We start from the raw sequence: 18,473 nt of genomic DNA, 5'->3' as shown, positions 1-18,473 counted from the left end.
GGGTACCATTTTTGATACGAGGGACAGAAGAGACTTTTTTGCGCGAGTTTCTGGTTGTGACAGACCTCTTTGGAGGATGTTCTTCCTCCTTTGTAGAGTGTGGGTCGGCATTTTTTGGACTCACTTGGGCCTGCCTTGTGTCAATCTGCGTGTCGACAGATTGAGTTCTGACTGATGTATCCCGACCGCGCTTGCCGAGACACTTTTTTGCGGCATTTACTATTGAAATGGCCTCGGTTAACAGGCTATTTGCATCCAAACAGCACTGTTGACATAGCCATACGCACCCATTTTTACTGAACCGCTTGAAAGCTGCAGGTGTTAGATTCGTGCAAACTTCGTGGTACCAACCTTTGCACTCATCGCACTGCATGCCGCTATCAACAGGATATCGACATCCTGGGCGGTGGCAAATGCTTTTGTTGCATCTTCCAGTCATTTTAGGATGCGAAAGTGAGTGTTGACTACAAGTAGAAAAAACTATAAATAGTTAGGACCAAAGTACTAACAGACACAATAGAAAAACAAAGGTACTCTGGAGTACCGACGATAAAACTATTTAGGATACCAAAAATGATACTGTAGTCGAATACTTTAACTGAAAGAAACTCAATCAAAGTATAAAAGCAGTAGTCTTGATACGTTAATAACGATCAAAACAATAGAATTTACTCAACGAGGAAAAATACCACTGTCCTTTTTAAATAGCGCGCAATTGCTGTACAAGAATGGATAGGAAACTTCTTATGTGGCCGCAGACTGAGTGGAAATAAATTGGATATCGTCTGAATGGAAGCTGGTCAAAAGTGGTGTACCCCAAAGCATCACCTTAGGCCCCCCTACTGTCCTTTCTCTACGTATGTCAACGCAGCAGATGCCAAAGGGTTTCTTGCATTATGGTCACTTCACCGAGATGTGTCGAATTTTATAAACCACCTATTTAAAACCACACTTAAAGTACTGTATCCAAGCGGCTGGCCTATGTCTAATTAAGGATACCAACTCGCTTGAATGTGCTCAGTGTATAGGAAGAAAATTGGTAAAAGGTCTTCCCAAACTCCTGTATGACGAACGCTTAAAAAGCCTAAACCTCTTCCTTTTTTATCGTAGAACACAAGGTGACCTTATATTCACATTCTGTACCTAAAATACGACCTGAGTGTCAATATGTCTTAGCCTACTGCTCCCTCCAGCATTAATAATCTTCAAGGTCACGGCAAGTAGGTTCAAAAACCGCGATTTCATAAACCTAAAGTGGGGTCCCAATTTTCTCACAGAGCGGTCAATGACTGGAACGCCTACCTAAACTAGTGGTATCAGTCCCATTAGTGAAAATTATAAGGAAGCTGAACTTTCATTGGGAAGCAAACTGTTGAGATTACCACAGGTCTACCAACTCACCATTCTATTTACTGAAGACTTCAAAATTTCAAAACAATATAAAAATGAAGATGAGGAACAGAAATGAACATTGTAGAAATAAAAAACCCAGAGACTGAAATGTTATGCATTACTTTCATAATGTTTCTAATTTTGTTCAGTAGTGTCTCGTAGCTGTGATACTGCCAGAATTCTGGCAGTCGGTTAACCCACAAATCAAGACAGACTTCAACTCTCTTTGTGGAATCACACCCCCTTGATAAGTGTAGGTAGGTAGCTGTCGTTCATCGACTTCACAAAAACAATACAATCCACATCTTCGGGACTATCAAAGCGGTTGACAAATGGGTACTGTCTTAGGATAGCTACCAAATTTAGTGACCGAAACTGGTTCCCATGTAAATTTCTTATGCGGCAACTTTCGAATGACGTTTGTACGAGCCAAGCCCCTTCTTCAATATGCAACTGTCTTTTGTATCTCATTGGGTTTGCCGGAATCTGTTACTAACCTCGATTTCAAAGACGATATTTGTTTACATACAGTGGACAATTGGGTCTTTCCCCAGGTTAGCTGCACTTATAAAATAGTTGGTGTTCGTAAACACAGCTACCTACCTTGTTTGGTTTTCTTGGTGTGATCTAATATTTTCAACACTTAGCACCTAAGCTTGTTCTTTCTTTAATATCCATACACACCGGTTAAAAGAATGTTTCTTTTCAGTTACCGATACTGCTCCACCGTGGCATTTCCTTTTACGAGGCCAGCTCAGAACATTCTCCCCAGTATTCTATCCAATTGAGTCTGACAATCCATGTTGACATTAAGTTTAGGTACGTGTTTGTCAGCACTTGATGAGGAACCTGGGGAGTACAACATAGTCGGTTTTAAGGGTTCATGCTACTATTATCATTATGGTGCTCAAGGTGTTAATGACCAAGTAAGTTTTAAAAGCAAATTATTTTAAGGGCTGGGGCTGTGGTTACAGAACACTGCAAACCATTTTGTCTTGGTACAAACTTACGAAATCCTGCCCTTTCGATGTACCTACTTTACTAGAAGTTCAAAATATATTGCATGAAATCGGAGACAAGCCTAGAGTTTTTGTAGACTCTCACGATTGGATTGGAACATACGAATGTGGATTAGTAGTACAACACCTGACAAAGGTAAGTGCTGAGTCCTTAAAGAGCCGTTAGCATGATTTTAAGATAATACGTGTAGAAAAAGGCAATTTTACGAAGGAAATCATCAAATTGCTTATTGATCATTTTCAAGCACAAGGATCACCAGTCATGCTCGGTAAGTAGAAACCTCGTTTAACTTTTTAGGAGGATACGACGACAGTTCATCAAAAGGAATTGTTGCAGTAAAAACGTTTCTTGACCAGCCAACAATGTTGCTAACTTGTGTAAGTTGGTTAAATGATATCCCAAAACACTGATTAGATCCCGTTTGTGTTACGAACAAGTGTGTAGACTAAGAATGATACTTGACAATTAAGCCAGTACCTAAAATCCTTGGCTCAACAGTCTAACACTTTGTAAGCTGAACCGTTTAATGAAACAGTTCATTGTTTTGTTCAAGAATACTGCAAAAATTGAGAGAATCATTCAAATTGTCTATCAGTCAGTCAGCGACAACGTAGGACCGGGCACATATATGCATCGGTCCAAGTTGCCATACCTCGTTAGCACAAGATGAACACCGGATTCATAGAAGTAATTAATTTAGTGGTGGTAGTATATAAAGAAAGGTTGTATATAAGGATATAGTATAGGAAGGAAAAAAGTTATGAAGCAATTTTAATCTCAAGGTTTAAGGGAAGATAAAGAGTGTATACACCTACGCCATTGTGATCGATTCTGAGCCATGTCACACAGAGTCTCCAACCATTTATTACGATAGTCACGCGGACCCCAACCAGGTAGTCTGCATCTGCCAACATGGCTCAGACTAGAAGTTAGTGGCTTCAAGCACTGATGCCGTGTTTTGGTTTGGTCACCCCTAACTCTCTTCCAACCATCTCCAACACTAGTCAGCATTGCGCGTCGTGGTAATCAGTGTTCAGGCATACGTAGCACGTGGCCCAACCATCTCAGTCGATGAAGATTCATGACCTCATCAACTGATTTACCATCATTCCCTAATACCCTGTGTCTAACCTCACAATTACCAACCCGGTTATCCCAGCAGATGCGAGCAATATTTCTAAGGCATCTGTGGTCAAATACTAGTAACCTACGAGTATCTTCTACTCTTAATGGCCATGTTTCACAGCCGTAAAGAAGAACAGAGCGAACTGCTGCGCGGTATACTCGTCCCTTAATTGATAGACGGATATCTCGTCTTCGCCATAGGTGACGTAAGTTGGCAAAAGCCAAACGAGCCTGAGGATACAACGGATGTTCTAGTTTTGCAACTAGCAACCAGTAGTATCTTCTATAATCGTTCGTTCCCAGTCGAATAGAAACCAGAAGTCAGACGAGGAGAGGTAGGAAAGATATATTTGATACGTTACCAATATATCGAGGAACCTTTACTATAAGCTGGCTAATGAACGTAGGAGCAGTGTCCCACGCCGAGTCGAAACGTGATCTGGTCTGGATGCATGACCGAAAGCCTTCAGTTAAACAATTCCACTTAAACAACGTGGTCAGCATCCAATTTCGAACACTTAATGAGCTATTGATTTTGGGGAATTATTTACAGCCACAAGTCACTCCCCCACTTGTGAGGTAGTGATGCCCCTAAGACGTGACCAGCCAGAAGTTTAAACCCAACCAGTTCGTCGTTGGTAGACACTCTTCTGATAGCTTGCTTCGTTTAGCAGTGTCTGGTCGTCTTTCCTTAAACTATGGGACCAAAATGTACAACATAGCAATAAAGAAATATAGTACAATGAAAATTTCGGTTCCTTGTGAAACTTCGTCGTTCTTTTCCAGCCGTCCTGGAAAAGAGGAAAAATAAAACGTGTGAGTGCATGTCGAAAATACACTCGTACTTGCGTAAGGACACAAGATGAGCGGAAAAAAAATAAACTAATACTCTTACAAACAGCGTAAAAGCGATCGAAAAAAATGGGTTTTTTTATATATAAAAAAATATATGTATACGCTCAAAAAAAAACAAAAATGTTTTTTTTTTGTTTTTTATAAAAATAAACAAAATGAGCATATTAAAAAAATTTTTTATAATAAACTATGAAAGTGTAATTCAAGATAAAGCTTATGTCCTACGTGCAATATTCGTTAAGATGTTCTGGAAATCTTACTCGTCTTCCAGAACGCGTTTTAGGTTTATCTATCGACGTTGACGAAGTATCAAGTTGTGTATTGGCTGTCGTGTGGGGTACTACGAGTGTTGAAGCCGTTTCGTTCGAATGTACTGAACGAAAATCGACGTAGCTAGGGTTTCCTTCTAAGTACGCTGCTTTGAGTCGATCGATGCTGATGCTATCGTTCGTACCGTTCTTATCGACTACATAGTACTCGGGTCCACGTTGAAGAACTTTGAAGGGTCCTTCGTATGCTGATTCGAGGGGTCGTCGATGTGAGTCTCGACGAACGAAGACGTGTGTACTATGTCGTAATTCAGGTTGAACGAAAACATCAGTTGATTGAGGTCGAGTGTGAGCAGATTTAACTGAACGCATTGCGTTTGTAAGCCTACTCGTGTAAGAGTTTAGATCCATGTTCAATGAAGAAGCTGAAGGATCCACGAATTCTCCTGGAAGTCGGAGTGTCGTTCCGTAAACGAGTTGAGATGCCGTGTATCCAATGTCAGCTTTCACTGCATTGCGGATACCTAGCAAGACGAGTGGAAGAGCGTCTGTCCACTGTGAAACGTTTGAAGCTGATAATGAAGCTTTTAGTTGTCGATGAAAACGTTCTACCAACCCGTTTGCTTGTGGGTGGTAGGCGGTCGTTCGGAAGCGCGTGATTCCTAAAAGTGAGGTCAGACAACGGAAAAGTCCAGATTCGAACTGGCGTCCGCGGTCTGTAGTGATGGTTGAAGGGCAGCCGAAATGTGCTACCCATCGTTCGACGAAAGCGAAAGCCACTGTTTCAGCAGTAATGTCCTTAATCGGTACTGCTTCTGGCCATCGTGTGAAACGGTCTACGCATGTTAAAAGATTTGAGTATCCGTTTGAATCGGGTAATGGTCCTACCAAATTAAGATGAACGTGGTCGAAACGAGCGTCAGGGGTTTTGAAAGAGCCTAAGGGACATTTGTTGTGTCTTATGACCTTAGATTTCTGACAGCTTACACAGGGGCGTGCCCACTCCCTCACGTCTTTATTCATGCCAGGCCAACAAAAGCGTTCGGCTATAAGTTTGACTGTTGCACGAGCACCTGGATGAGAAAGATTGTGCAACGTATTGAAGACGTTGCGTCGATAATGTTTTGGTACTATTGGACGATCTCTACCTGTAGATGTGTCGCAAAGTAAGGTTTCCTTACCTGTTCCCATCTGCTTAATACTTAGTTTAAGAGTTGTCGAAAATAACTCATGCTGAAGATCAATGTCTTCTTTTTGAAGCTGAGCGAGTTTAAGAAGGTCGATCCCTTGGAAACTGTTCAAGGAACTTATTCGAGACAAGGCGTCTGCGACTACATTGTTAGCTCCAGAAATGTGTTGTATGTCTGAAGTAAACTGCGAAATGTAGTCGAGTTGTCGAGACTCTCGCGGCGAGTACTTGTCTGAAGATGAACTTAAAGGGAAGGTAAGAGGTTTGTGATCGGTAAAAAGCGTGAATTCTCTTCCGTCGATGGAATGTTGGAAATGCCGTACAGCACAATACATAGCTAGGAGTTCCCTACCGAACGTGCTGTACCTAGATTCCGCGTCTAGCAACCGTCTCGAGAAAAATCCTAAAGGTTGCCAAGAGTTGTTAACCCATTGTTGTAAGACTCCGATTGCTGAGTCGGATGCGTCTACGGCGATACTAATGGGCGCTTGAGTGTCCTGATGAGCAAGCAGGGTTGCCTTAGCGATGTGTTCCTTAACTGTGGAGAATGCTTTACGGGCTGTGTCGTATAAACTAATTGATTTCGCATTTCCACGAAGCTGATCGGTTAACGGTTTCATAAGGGATGCGCATTTGGGTATGAACCGTCTATAGAAACTTACAAGTCCGTTAAAAGTTCGTATGTGCTTGATCGTGGTCGGTTCTGGGTAATCCAGAATGGCCGCCACTTTGCTCCTAAGGGGTCGGATGCCTTGGGCATCCTAAGAAGTCTAAGGAGTTAGTTCCGATTTGGCATTTCTGAATGTTTACAGTAATGCCATGCCTTTGGAGTCGATCAAAAACAATGTCCAGATGCTTGAGATGCGATTCTCTGTCCGGATTTGCTATTAGACAGTCATCAACATACGCATGTACGAAGTTGAGACCTCGGAAGACATCGTCTATAAATCTTTGGAAGGTTTGAGCTGCATTTCTTAAACCAAAAAGCATTCGTAAGAATTCGTAAAGACCGAAGGGAGTGATGATGGCGGTTTTAGGAACGTCGTCAGGTGCCATCGGTATTTGGTTATAGGCCTTAACTAAGTCGATTTTTGAAAAGACAGTTGTACCTTTCAAGGTAGCTGTCAAATCGTGAATACTTCTGATGTGCACATTTCAATGACAAACACTGCCACAGAACCTCTCGGACTACAGAGTCAACTGCTGCTTTCAAGTCAAGAAAAACTATCATTGTCAGACGCCGATAAGCGTGTCTGTGTTCTAAAACTTGACAAATGGTGAATATGTGGTCGATACAGCCACGACCAGGTCTGAAGCCAGCCTGATTTTCTCGTGTTCGCAGTTCACGAGTCTTAGTTAGGCGCCCGATAATTATTGAGGCTAGTATTTTAGATGCTATGTTAGTCAGACTAATCCCTCTATGGTTATCACAGGATGATTTTGCCCCTTCTTATATACTGGGACAATCAGAGATTGTGACCAGTCAGATGGGATTACGTCCGTCTCCCAGATTTTAGCCAGAATATTAGTCAACCTAATCGCTAAAATTGGACCACCATATTTAAAGACTTCTGGAGCCAATCCATCTGGACCAGCTGCTCTTCCTCGTTTCAGATTAGTTATAGCCTTTTGAACTTCAAGTAGGGTCGCGGGGCCTACTTCAATGTTCCATTCAGGTTTTCTGGGAATAGTGGGTAGTTGTGCAGTAGCTAAAGGCCAGCTAAACTGCTCCTTAAAGTGTTCCGCCTATCGTTCTAAACGTTTGAGTTGAGAGCAGATAAGGGTTCCATATTTTTCCGAGATTGTCTCACTTACACTTGACTTCTTAATTCCGGTTTCTTTTATTAGTCTGAAGAGTTGCCTGGTGTTGCCTACAGCCGCTGCCTTTTCCATCTCTTTTGCTTTCGTTGCCCACCACTGCTCACGATCGTTCCTTAGACTTTTAGTTAACCTAGATCTAATTTGTTTACACTCTTCGTCGTGTTCAGAGCCTGATGGGATGAGTTTACGCGAATCCATCAGTGAAATAGACTTAGAAGAAATCCACTGGTTTTTTGGAGCCCTATAGTTTAAATAACTAATAGATGTTACTGCTGTTTCCACAGCTGTTCGTGTGTCTTTCCAAGCAGCATCTGGGTCAGTCTCGTTTACGGAACTGCCTAGATGTGAACTCAGTTGTTTCTGGAATTCGCATTTGGCTTTCTCGTCCTCCAGTTCAATCCTAATGGGTCTTCTTAGTGTACTTTTCCTGCGTCCATTGAGGCGCAGACAAACGCGCGCTCGTATTAAAGCGTGATCAGAGTCTAAACAAGTATTCCAATACGAGCGACAATCTTCTATTGAACCTCTCCAACGATGACTGATGACAATATGGTCTATTTGAGTCCATCGTTGGTTTGGTGAAGGTGGTCGCCATGTTAGACGATGTCTCTCCTTATGCTTAAAATTAGTGCTTACTAAAAATAAACGATTGTCTGAGCATAGTTGCAACAGACGATCACCATTATCGGTTCGTTGAGCCGGAATACTAAAACGCCCACCTAAATGTCTTTCTGTTTGGTTTAAGCTGCCTACCTGGGCATTAAAGTCACCCGCTACGACTACTATGTCTGAGCGCTTAGCTTTCTGAAGAAGCTCAGAGAGTTTTCTGTAAAAGTCATCTTTTACTTCATCATGGCTGCAGTCAGTGGGAGCGTAGGCAGAAACGACGAAAAGGCAACGACGTGTGTCCCTATCCTTCCGAGTTCTTACGGAGCCATTTAGCCGGACAGCACACAGGCGACTGTTAACGGGGATCTATTCTAGTAGTGCCTGTTCTGCCCTTGTACTTAGTGCTATGCCTACACCTGCAAGTCCACGAGAACTAGCCAACGGGTCGCCGGATACACGGAGGGTGTATTTCGTTGGCTGTCCTTTTTGGCGAGGTGAGGTCAAGTGAATGACCACAATAGGATCCTGTATGCGTGTTTCGGAGACACAGCATACATCAATGGTACGAGATTCTAGGGTTTTAGCTAAGGAGGCCTGTTAACCTATTTGGCATAGGGTACGTACGTTGAAGGCTCCAATGTGTAGTTTGGAGCGAGGTTTTAGTAGACCTGGGACAGCGTTTCGCGCACTAGAATCGTTGGCCATGGTGACACTTGAGGAGGAAACCGAAAGAGGAAGTTTAGTGTTGAAAGTCGAGGTAGAAGGAATAGTAGGAATTGAAGGAGATTGATTATGAGTACAGTGGTCTTGAGTGCTGTTAGAGGTATGAGGGCAGTTATCACTTCCCGGTTGCCCATACCGTGTAAGGGTTCTTCTAGGGGTACCTGAAAAGGAAATTGGGTTAGAAGTGGTCTTAATGACCTGAGAGCGTGACCGCAGTGCCCAAAGGACAACTGCTTGAGGTCAGTCACATACGACCTTTTTGTGGGTAGTTTTTATGTTAGCTCCGTTCTTCAAAGGACCTTACCGCCGGAGACGAAAATCCGTGGGATAAGGCGAGGTGTGCATTTTTAGGGTCAACCTTTTCTAACCCCGCCCCTCCTTGTGGGAAGGCAGCATCGCTCTCATGCTGGTTGTCTGAAGGAAACACCTTACTGCCGTCACACCTCTGTACAGTCGGCAGTACGACTTCGGACCTTGGGATTGCTGCTTTTAGTCTTACCGCTCTTCAACCGACCTGTCTGGCATGGTAGGACCTCGAGGAACGATTGTTCCAGCCAGCATAGCTCGATTGCTCCATCACGATAGGCAAGCCCGACCACCACGTCAAGGTAGCAGCAACGGTCGGGAATTGTCTATCAGAGATGCTTTGTATTCTAATGGTGACTATATTGATTGTGCTTGACAGTCCAAGTGTTTGGAATTCAATAGGCGTCACTTGTGTTTGTCAACCATATTCGTTTTACACTTGAACATAAATATAGGAGGAGGTGAATGGTGCTTTATTTTATTTATTTAAACACATAAATATTGGTACAAACGGGCACCAGGTATATATATGCGCCACACAAATCTCATTTGATTTGTGTGATGGCTGTGGTACTGCCCGGCTGCCCAGACCGAAGCAGGTGGTTTTCTTAGGGGGCCACACCCGGAGCCTTCGACCTAAAGATCTGATCCACAAGGCAGTGGAGCATCGTGAGATGCAGTCCCATGGTAGCCAGTGATTAACGATTGATCCATGCGCCATTTGTTCCCTCAGGATACTGGAGCCTATGTACACCATTGGTTTGGAATCAGGGTTTTCCATTTCCCCTTGGTGGACTCACCGTGTCCATCAACCTGGTTAAACTGTCGGTTATTCGCTTTTCGTCCTCTCGGTTTCGTAAACAACACCCGCGCCACGAGAGGAAAGTGATTAGGACTTCCCTGGTAGAGGCTATATACGGGTGGCCATGTGAGAGCATTTCAAGAGGGAGAGTGGACTCTCCCCACTCTCGGCCGTACCAGGGCATTTGGGGGCAGTGGAATGGTGCAAAACAATATATCAGACTATACACAATCGATCATAGTACAAGTGTAAATATTACATACGTGAATACAAGGCGCAGCGTCAGTGCAAGCTAAAATCCCATTTTCTTATATTTAAGGCGAAATGCCCCTAATACTATCAATGAATTTGTATAAACAAACTCAAACAGCAATAAAAGCTTTTGACGGAGCTGTTTTCCTCTGAATTCGAAGTTCCAAGTGCGGCTTATGAAGTTTTGTTTGTAGATTTTAGACTCGATGTGGGAGTTTTAAATCCACATATATAAGCCCAATTCGTAACCAAGAGTGAGAACATATCAATGAGCAACGTGGTCAAGGCAACTACAAAGTCGCTACCCCACCTGTCTCCATAAAACCACCAACGAATACGCTGCAACTTGGTATCGCGTAGTGAGGCATAATATATGATTAAATGCATGAAACGACACATTTCCAAGTAGTTGAATATAAGTAACGATCCAATTTCGCTTTAGTATTTGTCTGTGTTAGGCGCAAAGTGTCTTTATATCTTGTACATTTATGAAGTGTGATGTCTATAGAGTAGATATGACCTACTAAAGACCAATGCTTTTACTGTTTTCAAGGATCCCCACTATTTTGAAATACATGGCAGCCCAACTATCGCTAAATTATGTAAAGAAAAGTGGTTACGATGGTGCAAAGTTACTGAATTATCAGAAAGACACTTTTATAATTTATGTTTGCCTTTATGAGAAAATACATTTATTTTTACAAAACAAAGCTTATGGTATATCCTTGCAAAATTTATCATACGTCTCTTTAAGAATAAGATAAGAGTCCAAGTACCGTTCTTCGTTATCGCGACAGGCAGCTTTCCATCTGCAGATTAGAAAAACCAGAGAGTATTCAGTGTGACCATGATATTGTTACATAAAAGTACCTTTTATAAACTCATAGAATCAGTTTACATTGTTTCGAAAGCTTTATAGTGGGGTTCGATAGGTCACATATTGGCAAAATACGACTTCGCCTTAGAGTGTATTCTACACGACAACAGATACTTCCAAAAATCCAAACTTATAGGACGTTCCAAGTGAAAGGATTAAAGAAGGTAAAACATACCGCTTACATAAAGAATTGTCTCGAAACAAGGACATTGGCAAGCAGTTAGCATGGCCGGGTTAAGGATATAACACAAGCAGTGTTAGAAATCATACTTCAAATAACTTCGCTAACGCGATATGATGATTAGCAGGGGACAGAATTTATGAGGGAGAAACTAATCCGCAGTTTATGCAGAGACTAAAGCGAATATTCTAATAGCCATACTTATACTTTGTTATGCAACGTTTTCTGAAATGGCAGTAGGACAAGAGTTTGGTAGTTTAATTACTCAATAACTAAGTTAGTTCGACTTTAAAAGCCCATTGCTTTCTAGCAGTATTTCCATCTTATCATATAATGATAACCACTCTTCAAAATATTTGTGTAATTTGCATGTAAGTTGAGCTGTAGATATTAACGTGAAAACAAACATTCGATCAATAAGCATTTCAAGTGGGACTAATTGGCAACAATTCGCCTAATAGTTATCGATATATTCAACCATTTTGTAAAAAGCCATTAGTCTGGAAAATACTCCATCGCCTCCTGGCTAAATAGAGCTGATGTATTATGAAAGTACTCATAAAATCGTCCGGCAGTTTAAAAAATGGTACTTACTTTCTCCGAATTTCTCTCCAACGGACAATGTGCTGTTCCAGTAATCCTTCAGGAGACATTTCCTTAGGTGGGTTCTAAATGTTTTTAGAATGTTAACAAACGCACCGATAATTACCTCAACGTTAATAAGGAATGGCTGACCGTCCGATGGGAGAGGAGGTGGTATCCTGATGTCATTATCAGTCAACCCATCATTTGGCTTAGGTAGCGTGTAATGACAGTCAGGCAACTGATCACTGTTCTACATCAGAAATGCCAACAAAAACACAAACCATCAAAATAAGTTCACACGGAAAAATATAGATAATAAATTCTAGAAAATAAGCAGATACCCTGCACCAAATAGTAGTAAAAAATGTATTTAACAATATGGTAAGCATTTGTTAATGCACGTTTATGGAGGTATCAATGTGAATGGCTACAATATTCAATTGACGAGTCAAACAAAATGCCTATTAATTCTTAGAAGAATGGTTATATGAGATTTCAGTACACCGTAGATTCCGCATTGCTTATAGGTTCTCAGTTAGATCTTGCAGCCAAACAAATACATGCACTATTCAATGTGACGTAATAGTCAGTAATTTGTTTCGAACCCAGTTTATGATTCGAATATGTGAGTAAAGAATTTAAAAGTGTGCCTCTGGACCCGCCTGCACGTTTTTGCCCTATTTCACAGTTATGCACCTTACTCAGCTTTCAATTATTCATGCAGCTAGTAACAGCTGGTGTGATTTTCAGGAAACAGATTCCCATCTTTTCCTAATCGGTAATTGATAATAATATCTGAAGTGTCAAGCTCACCCTGTTCAGCAGTCAGTTGGAGAACATGGGCAAACTTCTAGATAAGCTATTAACGACGACTTAATATTGTGTACAATGACGTGTAAGCTTATCGGGTGTGCAGTGTTTGTATAAGCCATCTATTTTGTTGAGTGACTACTGACAAGTTTTTAAACTATTTACCAGCAAGTCAACACTAAATAGTAAAGCAAGATTTCGCTACTTGTTAAAAAATGAGTACAATACGACAAAAAGATCTAGAGTAGCCGTTTATTTATAACGTGCTAGTTTTTAAGACCGTATTAAATAGTGACAATTGCTACTGTCTTGAGGAGCGCTAGAGATACGATGTTTATTGATTCACAAATTAGTTTTTAACAACTACGAATTGAGGAGTGCATAAGATGTGACAGGACTATGATGGTGAGTTGAGAGATATGGTCAAAATGACGTTGCGTGAGATATCGCCTTTGATCGAAGAAGAGAACAAGTTCCGACCATTATGCAACTATAGTCAATTGTAGTCACACAGAAGCGGACTTGATGACGGACATATCTACTTAGAGATCTGAAACCCAGATAAAGAGAAACACAAAAAGTTTGTTTGGATAAAGACTTTAGGCGATTTAAGATTCAACTGAGTGCGACATGAGGATAAAAAACGTCAGAGAAACGAGGCCCTAGATTTGATCTACACTTCATCAGGTCTCACGTTAACAGCAACACCTGGAAGTGATACTCAATCTCGAGTAACCGTAGCAGTTCGGAAGCTAATTACACTATTGTCATGAACTGTTGATACAATAGCAGTTGATTGTGACCTTTTATTTGCTTTACTGTGATATCTTTTATGGTTCATATGAGAACTGAGGGCCAGTTAAGAGTCGCTATGACTGTATTAGTGATGACAGTGATAAAAAATAGACAATAACAATACGGATGAGATATTTATGAAAATACGGGAGGGGTAGACAATACTGAGTAGTTATCAATTGCAGATAACTCCGAAGTTAGACTGGTATACGATAGGAGCCTGCAACTGTAAAAGTATATGTACAAGGTGAAGTTACAAAAAAATGTGGTGGCAAGCCAATAGGTAAGCTTGTGAGGATTCATTTACTGATGCTGGTTAGACAATCGAATCTTTTCACTAGATCCATGAAGATAAACGGCTTGAAAACCTGGACGCGAATACCTATTCAGATATAGGTTAACATAACAAAAATATAGGAATGAGTGAGTGGACGTTTGCAGATGGTTCAACTAAGACATTACACCCTATGAGGTTCGAAATTCTCAGTTGATACTTATAAGAAAAATGTTACTAAGTCTTTGGTTCATATTCTACGTGGCTGCTATTTATCTGTCTTTGAATTAATAAGTGCTGATTTTACGTAACATTATCCATTTCATTAGGGCAACAATGAGGCCCAGTTAAGATGAACTATAGTCAGAGTCTACAAGATGCCAGTCAGTTATATTCAATGCAGAGCCTGGAATTAGATATATTTAGGTAAAGAGTGATCATCCAACAAAACAATCAAAATTGGATAACGTACTTCCTGGTCATCATCAACATTTGGAACATCATTCCATGATGAAGAATCACCCTGATTAAGATTACGTATCCAAGATCTAGCCATTGGATACAAAGGTGCGTTTTCGCTAAACTGCCCAAAGTCCACACTTCTCTCAAAAACCTTTATGACAAATGATTCTAAAAAGTTAGTACATATTAATTCCTCAAAACCTTTGTATGTTTCTTCTTCCTCAGATGGCACTCGTCGTTTCTTCCTTTTAATATCATTCGGAGATACTTTATAAAATGGACTCCTAAACTTTTCCTTTTCTGAAGAATCTCGCCGACCAGCCATCTCATCCTTATACTTGGTGCTTGTCTTGCTAAAAAATACACCCATGAATGTCCATTATAAACTAGGGTCATACGTCTTAGCTGGGTCCTCTTTTAAGATCTGCAGCAACGAATCCAATTTGTCACGAGCATACGAAAGCTCGGTTTCTACGAGATTAATTTAGTGACAAGTAGCAAACCTTCTTGATCAGCCCACCAACCGGTTTCGTTCCAACATGAACTCATCTCTAAACAGTGTACTTAGTCACTCAACAGTAGGAAAAAGAACAATCCACGTATAACTGTTGGTTAGTGGACAGTCTGAAACAAGCAAAATAAGAAACAAACATGTACGGCCAGTAGTGAGGCGGATAAAAAGCTTATTAAGGAACGGTTAAAAAAGAATGCTTCACATACATTACTAAACAACACTCTCATAGACATGTCAAAAGTTAGAATTTAATATGAACACACAGAAGTTGGTTACTAATTAAGCGCATACACGGCTCGCTATTATTTATGTAGGCTTAAGACAAATGTTAAAATAAACAAAACAGCTATAGGAAACCCTTTTAATTAGTGATTCGCTTTAAGGCGATGTCGTGACCTGGCCATAGCACATGAAACATTGCAGCAGAATTAAATAATAAGCGTAAATCTCAATCTATTTGCATCTGCGAGGCGAAAGTATACTTACTCTCTTGGGAGATCATTTGATTATAATCAATTCAAAATACTATTTAGATCCGTATTTACTAATATAAGGCTTGAACACTAAACAGAAAACCCTACCACCAGAAAATGAGATAACAACGCGGTTACACAGAAAACTGGGTGGTTAGAGGAAAGTTTTATGATGCTTGGAAGGTTAGACAACACTGTTCCGCAGGAACTACCCAGATCTGTAAATTGTGATTTGATTTTTCTCCATAGGTCCTTTCTCGGAAAGGAATTGTGCGAATTCACCATCAATGTTTAGAGCAATATTAAACACCGACTGTTAACGATGATAAATGCTGACATTTGTCAGTTATACATTAGTGTATAACGATCGTTTCCACCTTCTCAAGGTGGAAGTTTCTATCAGACACTAAAGTGCCCGGATTTATACACATAGAATCGAGGTTGAGTACGGCTTCACAATAAACAGGTTATTAAAAAATAATTTCGCCTACACAATGAGGCATCAAAATACCCAATGAACTCTTGAATACTTCAGGGTCAAGTAGAGGTTATCTTATTGGTGCGTTTACTTTAGCCCCAAGTAGCCTAGGTTTGTCTTCCATATTTCAATATACAATGTATGGCTACTTTGTAGTTTTCAACTCAATGTTTTCGGAAACCCCACTACAATTCACGATTCAATTAAAGAAGGTGTTGCTGATAAAGGTGTTGTCAAACTACTGAATACCTGTGGCCTCTTCATTGTTTAGCTGATGTAACCTGGTACACCCACCTATAAACTGTGAGTCTGTTCCTTTTCGGAACTTCATAAATCAATGCTTTACTTCATTTTTTATATATTGTGATATTTTTCGTATTTTTGAATATTCCCCTCGTTCATACCTATACTTTAAATTCGCCATGACAGTACGACTACTTAAGGTCAAGACTCTTGCACCATCCTCTGCTACTCAGAGGCCGAGCACAGCATGACTGATCCACGCGCATAAATCCTTACGGTAATAAAGCACTATCGCGCGAATTCAACAGGTACGTCACACCTAGTGTGTTTACTAGTGATATTTCGGAACCATACGAAACGCTAAAATCGATCGATTCTGAAACGCGGGGAGCTGGTTGATTGACAAAGGTTAGATCAACTCCTTAATAATATCGACCTACAACATGGTTCTGCGACAGACATGTTGCTAAGAATGAGAAAGGTGATTGACCAGAGAACTTTCGATGATGGCCTATCCAGACAACTTTTCTTGTCCAAACTTCTCAACAGGTGCAGGCAGTACTTGTCACGTCTCAAAATAACTCCGTAGACGAGCCGGCTGCATCTGCTGACCGCATCCTACAAATCACGAAATCTTCTAGTGTGGAGGATTTTTCAGTCGACGAAAAACCTCAAACTACACAGAATGTCATTACAGAATTATGTTATACAAATACACCTTATCTTGGATTTGGTAATAACCGTAAACGGTCACATACCCTGCGAAGAAGCACTTCACGTTGGCGATCTGTCTTCGGACCACGAAAGACGGATAACCCTGACTGGTGTTGGTATCATAACCCAGTATTGGAAGTCTTCCAGAGATCGCAGAAAACCCTGCAACTTTCCGAACTCAAGAGCGAATGACACGGAAAACAATTCGGGAAACTTCCTAGCCCGCACGCGTTAACGGCAACTGTAGCCGCCGAACATAGCCGTCTTTTATACGTCACAGATGTGATCACGAAAGTTCGCTACCTCTTCGTTACTGGCGCAGAAATTAGCGTTCTTCCCGCAACTTCTAACGACCGACTTTATGAATCTGTTTTAAGCTTACAGGCGGCAAACGGGAAGCCAATAGCCACATATGGGAAAAGGTACGTTTACCTTAACGTCTGTTTACGCAAACCCATTCACTGGATGTTCGTTGTTGCAGGTGCTTCCATGAGAAACATTGAAATGGACACGATCTACTCATCGATACCTGCAAACGGAGGCTAGTAGACGGAAACACTAAGTTATCTGTTTGTGTAACTTCTTCCGGTTGCAGATTATATCCAATCACAATTAGGCACACAATAGACCCACTCTATCATACATCACTCGATAAGTAGTCTGGGGTATACCAACCGCAACCGAAATTGCCTTGTGTAACCAGCAGTGTTGCATATCACATCTCGACTACAGGACCACCTGTATTCTCGAAAGCACGCCGACTGGCTCCCGAAAAGCTGAGGTTGGCTATAAACGAATTCGACCTTCAAACAAGCATCGTTCTTGCATATGGTCCCTAAAATGGACAGCAACGATTGGCGTCCAACTGGTGACTATCGGCGTTTGCACGTAATTACGGGGAAGTGGTGGAATAATGAAGACTTTCAGAAATATTTACAAAGTTCTAACAAGGTGTGTGTTTTCTTCTATTCATAATATCCGTAAAGAAACTAACTTGTTTGCTGAAATACTTCTCGGTGATCAGTTAAACCGTTAGCGACGAATGGAGCCCTGATATTACATGACTGTACATTAGTTTCAGTGGGACCTTTGACAATCGCATTTTATAAAAAACGCAAAGACAACATTGCATCTCGAAATATAAGAGCAGATGTTACTGAATTACTATGGGTAGTAATGTAAATGCAGCAACTGCAGTGTCTTCACGTGTCATTTATGTATGTTGTTGAAAGCAGATCAACATTTGTCCAGTTTACTTAACTTCTCATGGTCACTGAGTTGGCGTTTTAAATGTCTAACCTGAAAAGCACCGCTCAGTGCAAATCACCTTGGTGAGATCGACATTGTTACGTCCAATTATGAGTTTTTGCCCATTCCAACTATTGAAGTACTGGCCGTCGATATTCGCAAATCACGAACCCAAGTAGGCGAGAGAACCAAAACTCCAAGTTAGATACCAAGTTTATTCGCAATTCACAAATAATCAACCAAAGTCGTTCTAACAACAATAATTATAACAATTACAGAACAAACCTTCAATTTTGTAGATTCCCGGAGCAAAAACTCCCAAATACCAAACCAATGACAAAAGAAACCAAAATGTCCGAAAAGAATGATATAAACAAACAAGTCCAAAGGTTAAGTAAAACAAACACATCCAAAAACACAGTAAAGTTGATGTACAGTAAAAAGGTTTTAATCAGC

The 18,473-nt window shown here is 41.0% G+C and overlaps 1 protein-coding gene across 1 annotated transcript; it reads right to left on the bottom strand.

Moving 5' to 3' along the window:
- Positions 1-11,075: 11,075 nt before the first annotated feature.
- Smp_113630 (putative antolefinin (Antolefinine)) lies at positions 11,076-15,847 on the bottom strand (the record flags this gene model as incomplete). Its single annotated transcript, XM_018797018.1, has 8 exons — positions 15,826-15,847; positions 14,851-14,971; positions 14,746-14,818; positions 14,549-14,700; positions 14,358-14,515; positions 12,131-12,256; positions 12,016-12,089; positions 11,076-11,172 (listed from the first exon to the last, which is right to left on the bottom strand). The coding sequence occupies exons 2-8, from the start codon at positions 14,894-14,896 to the stop codon at positions 11,076-11,078; spliced, it is 726 nt and encodes a 241-aa protein (XP_018652102.1). The 5' UTR covers positions 14,897-14,971; positions 15,826-15,847.
- Positions 15,848-18,473: the final 2,626 nt, after the last annotated feature.

This window comes from Schistosoma mansoni, chromosome 4 (genome assembly GCF_000237925.1).
Source record: "Schistosoma mansoni strain Puerto Rico chromosome 4, complete genome".
Classification (NCBI taxonomy): domain Eukaryota; kingdom Metazoa; phylum Platyhelminthes; class Trematoda; order Strigeidida; family Schistosomatidae; genus Schistosoma; species Schistosoma mansoni.
Note: the sequence above shows the minus strand (reverse complement) of the source record. Positions and strands in the feature narration are given on the sequence as shown.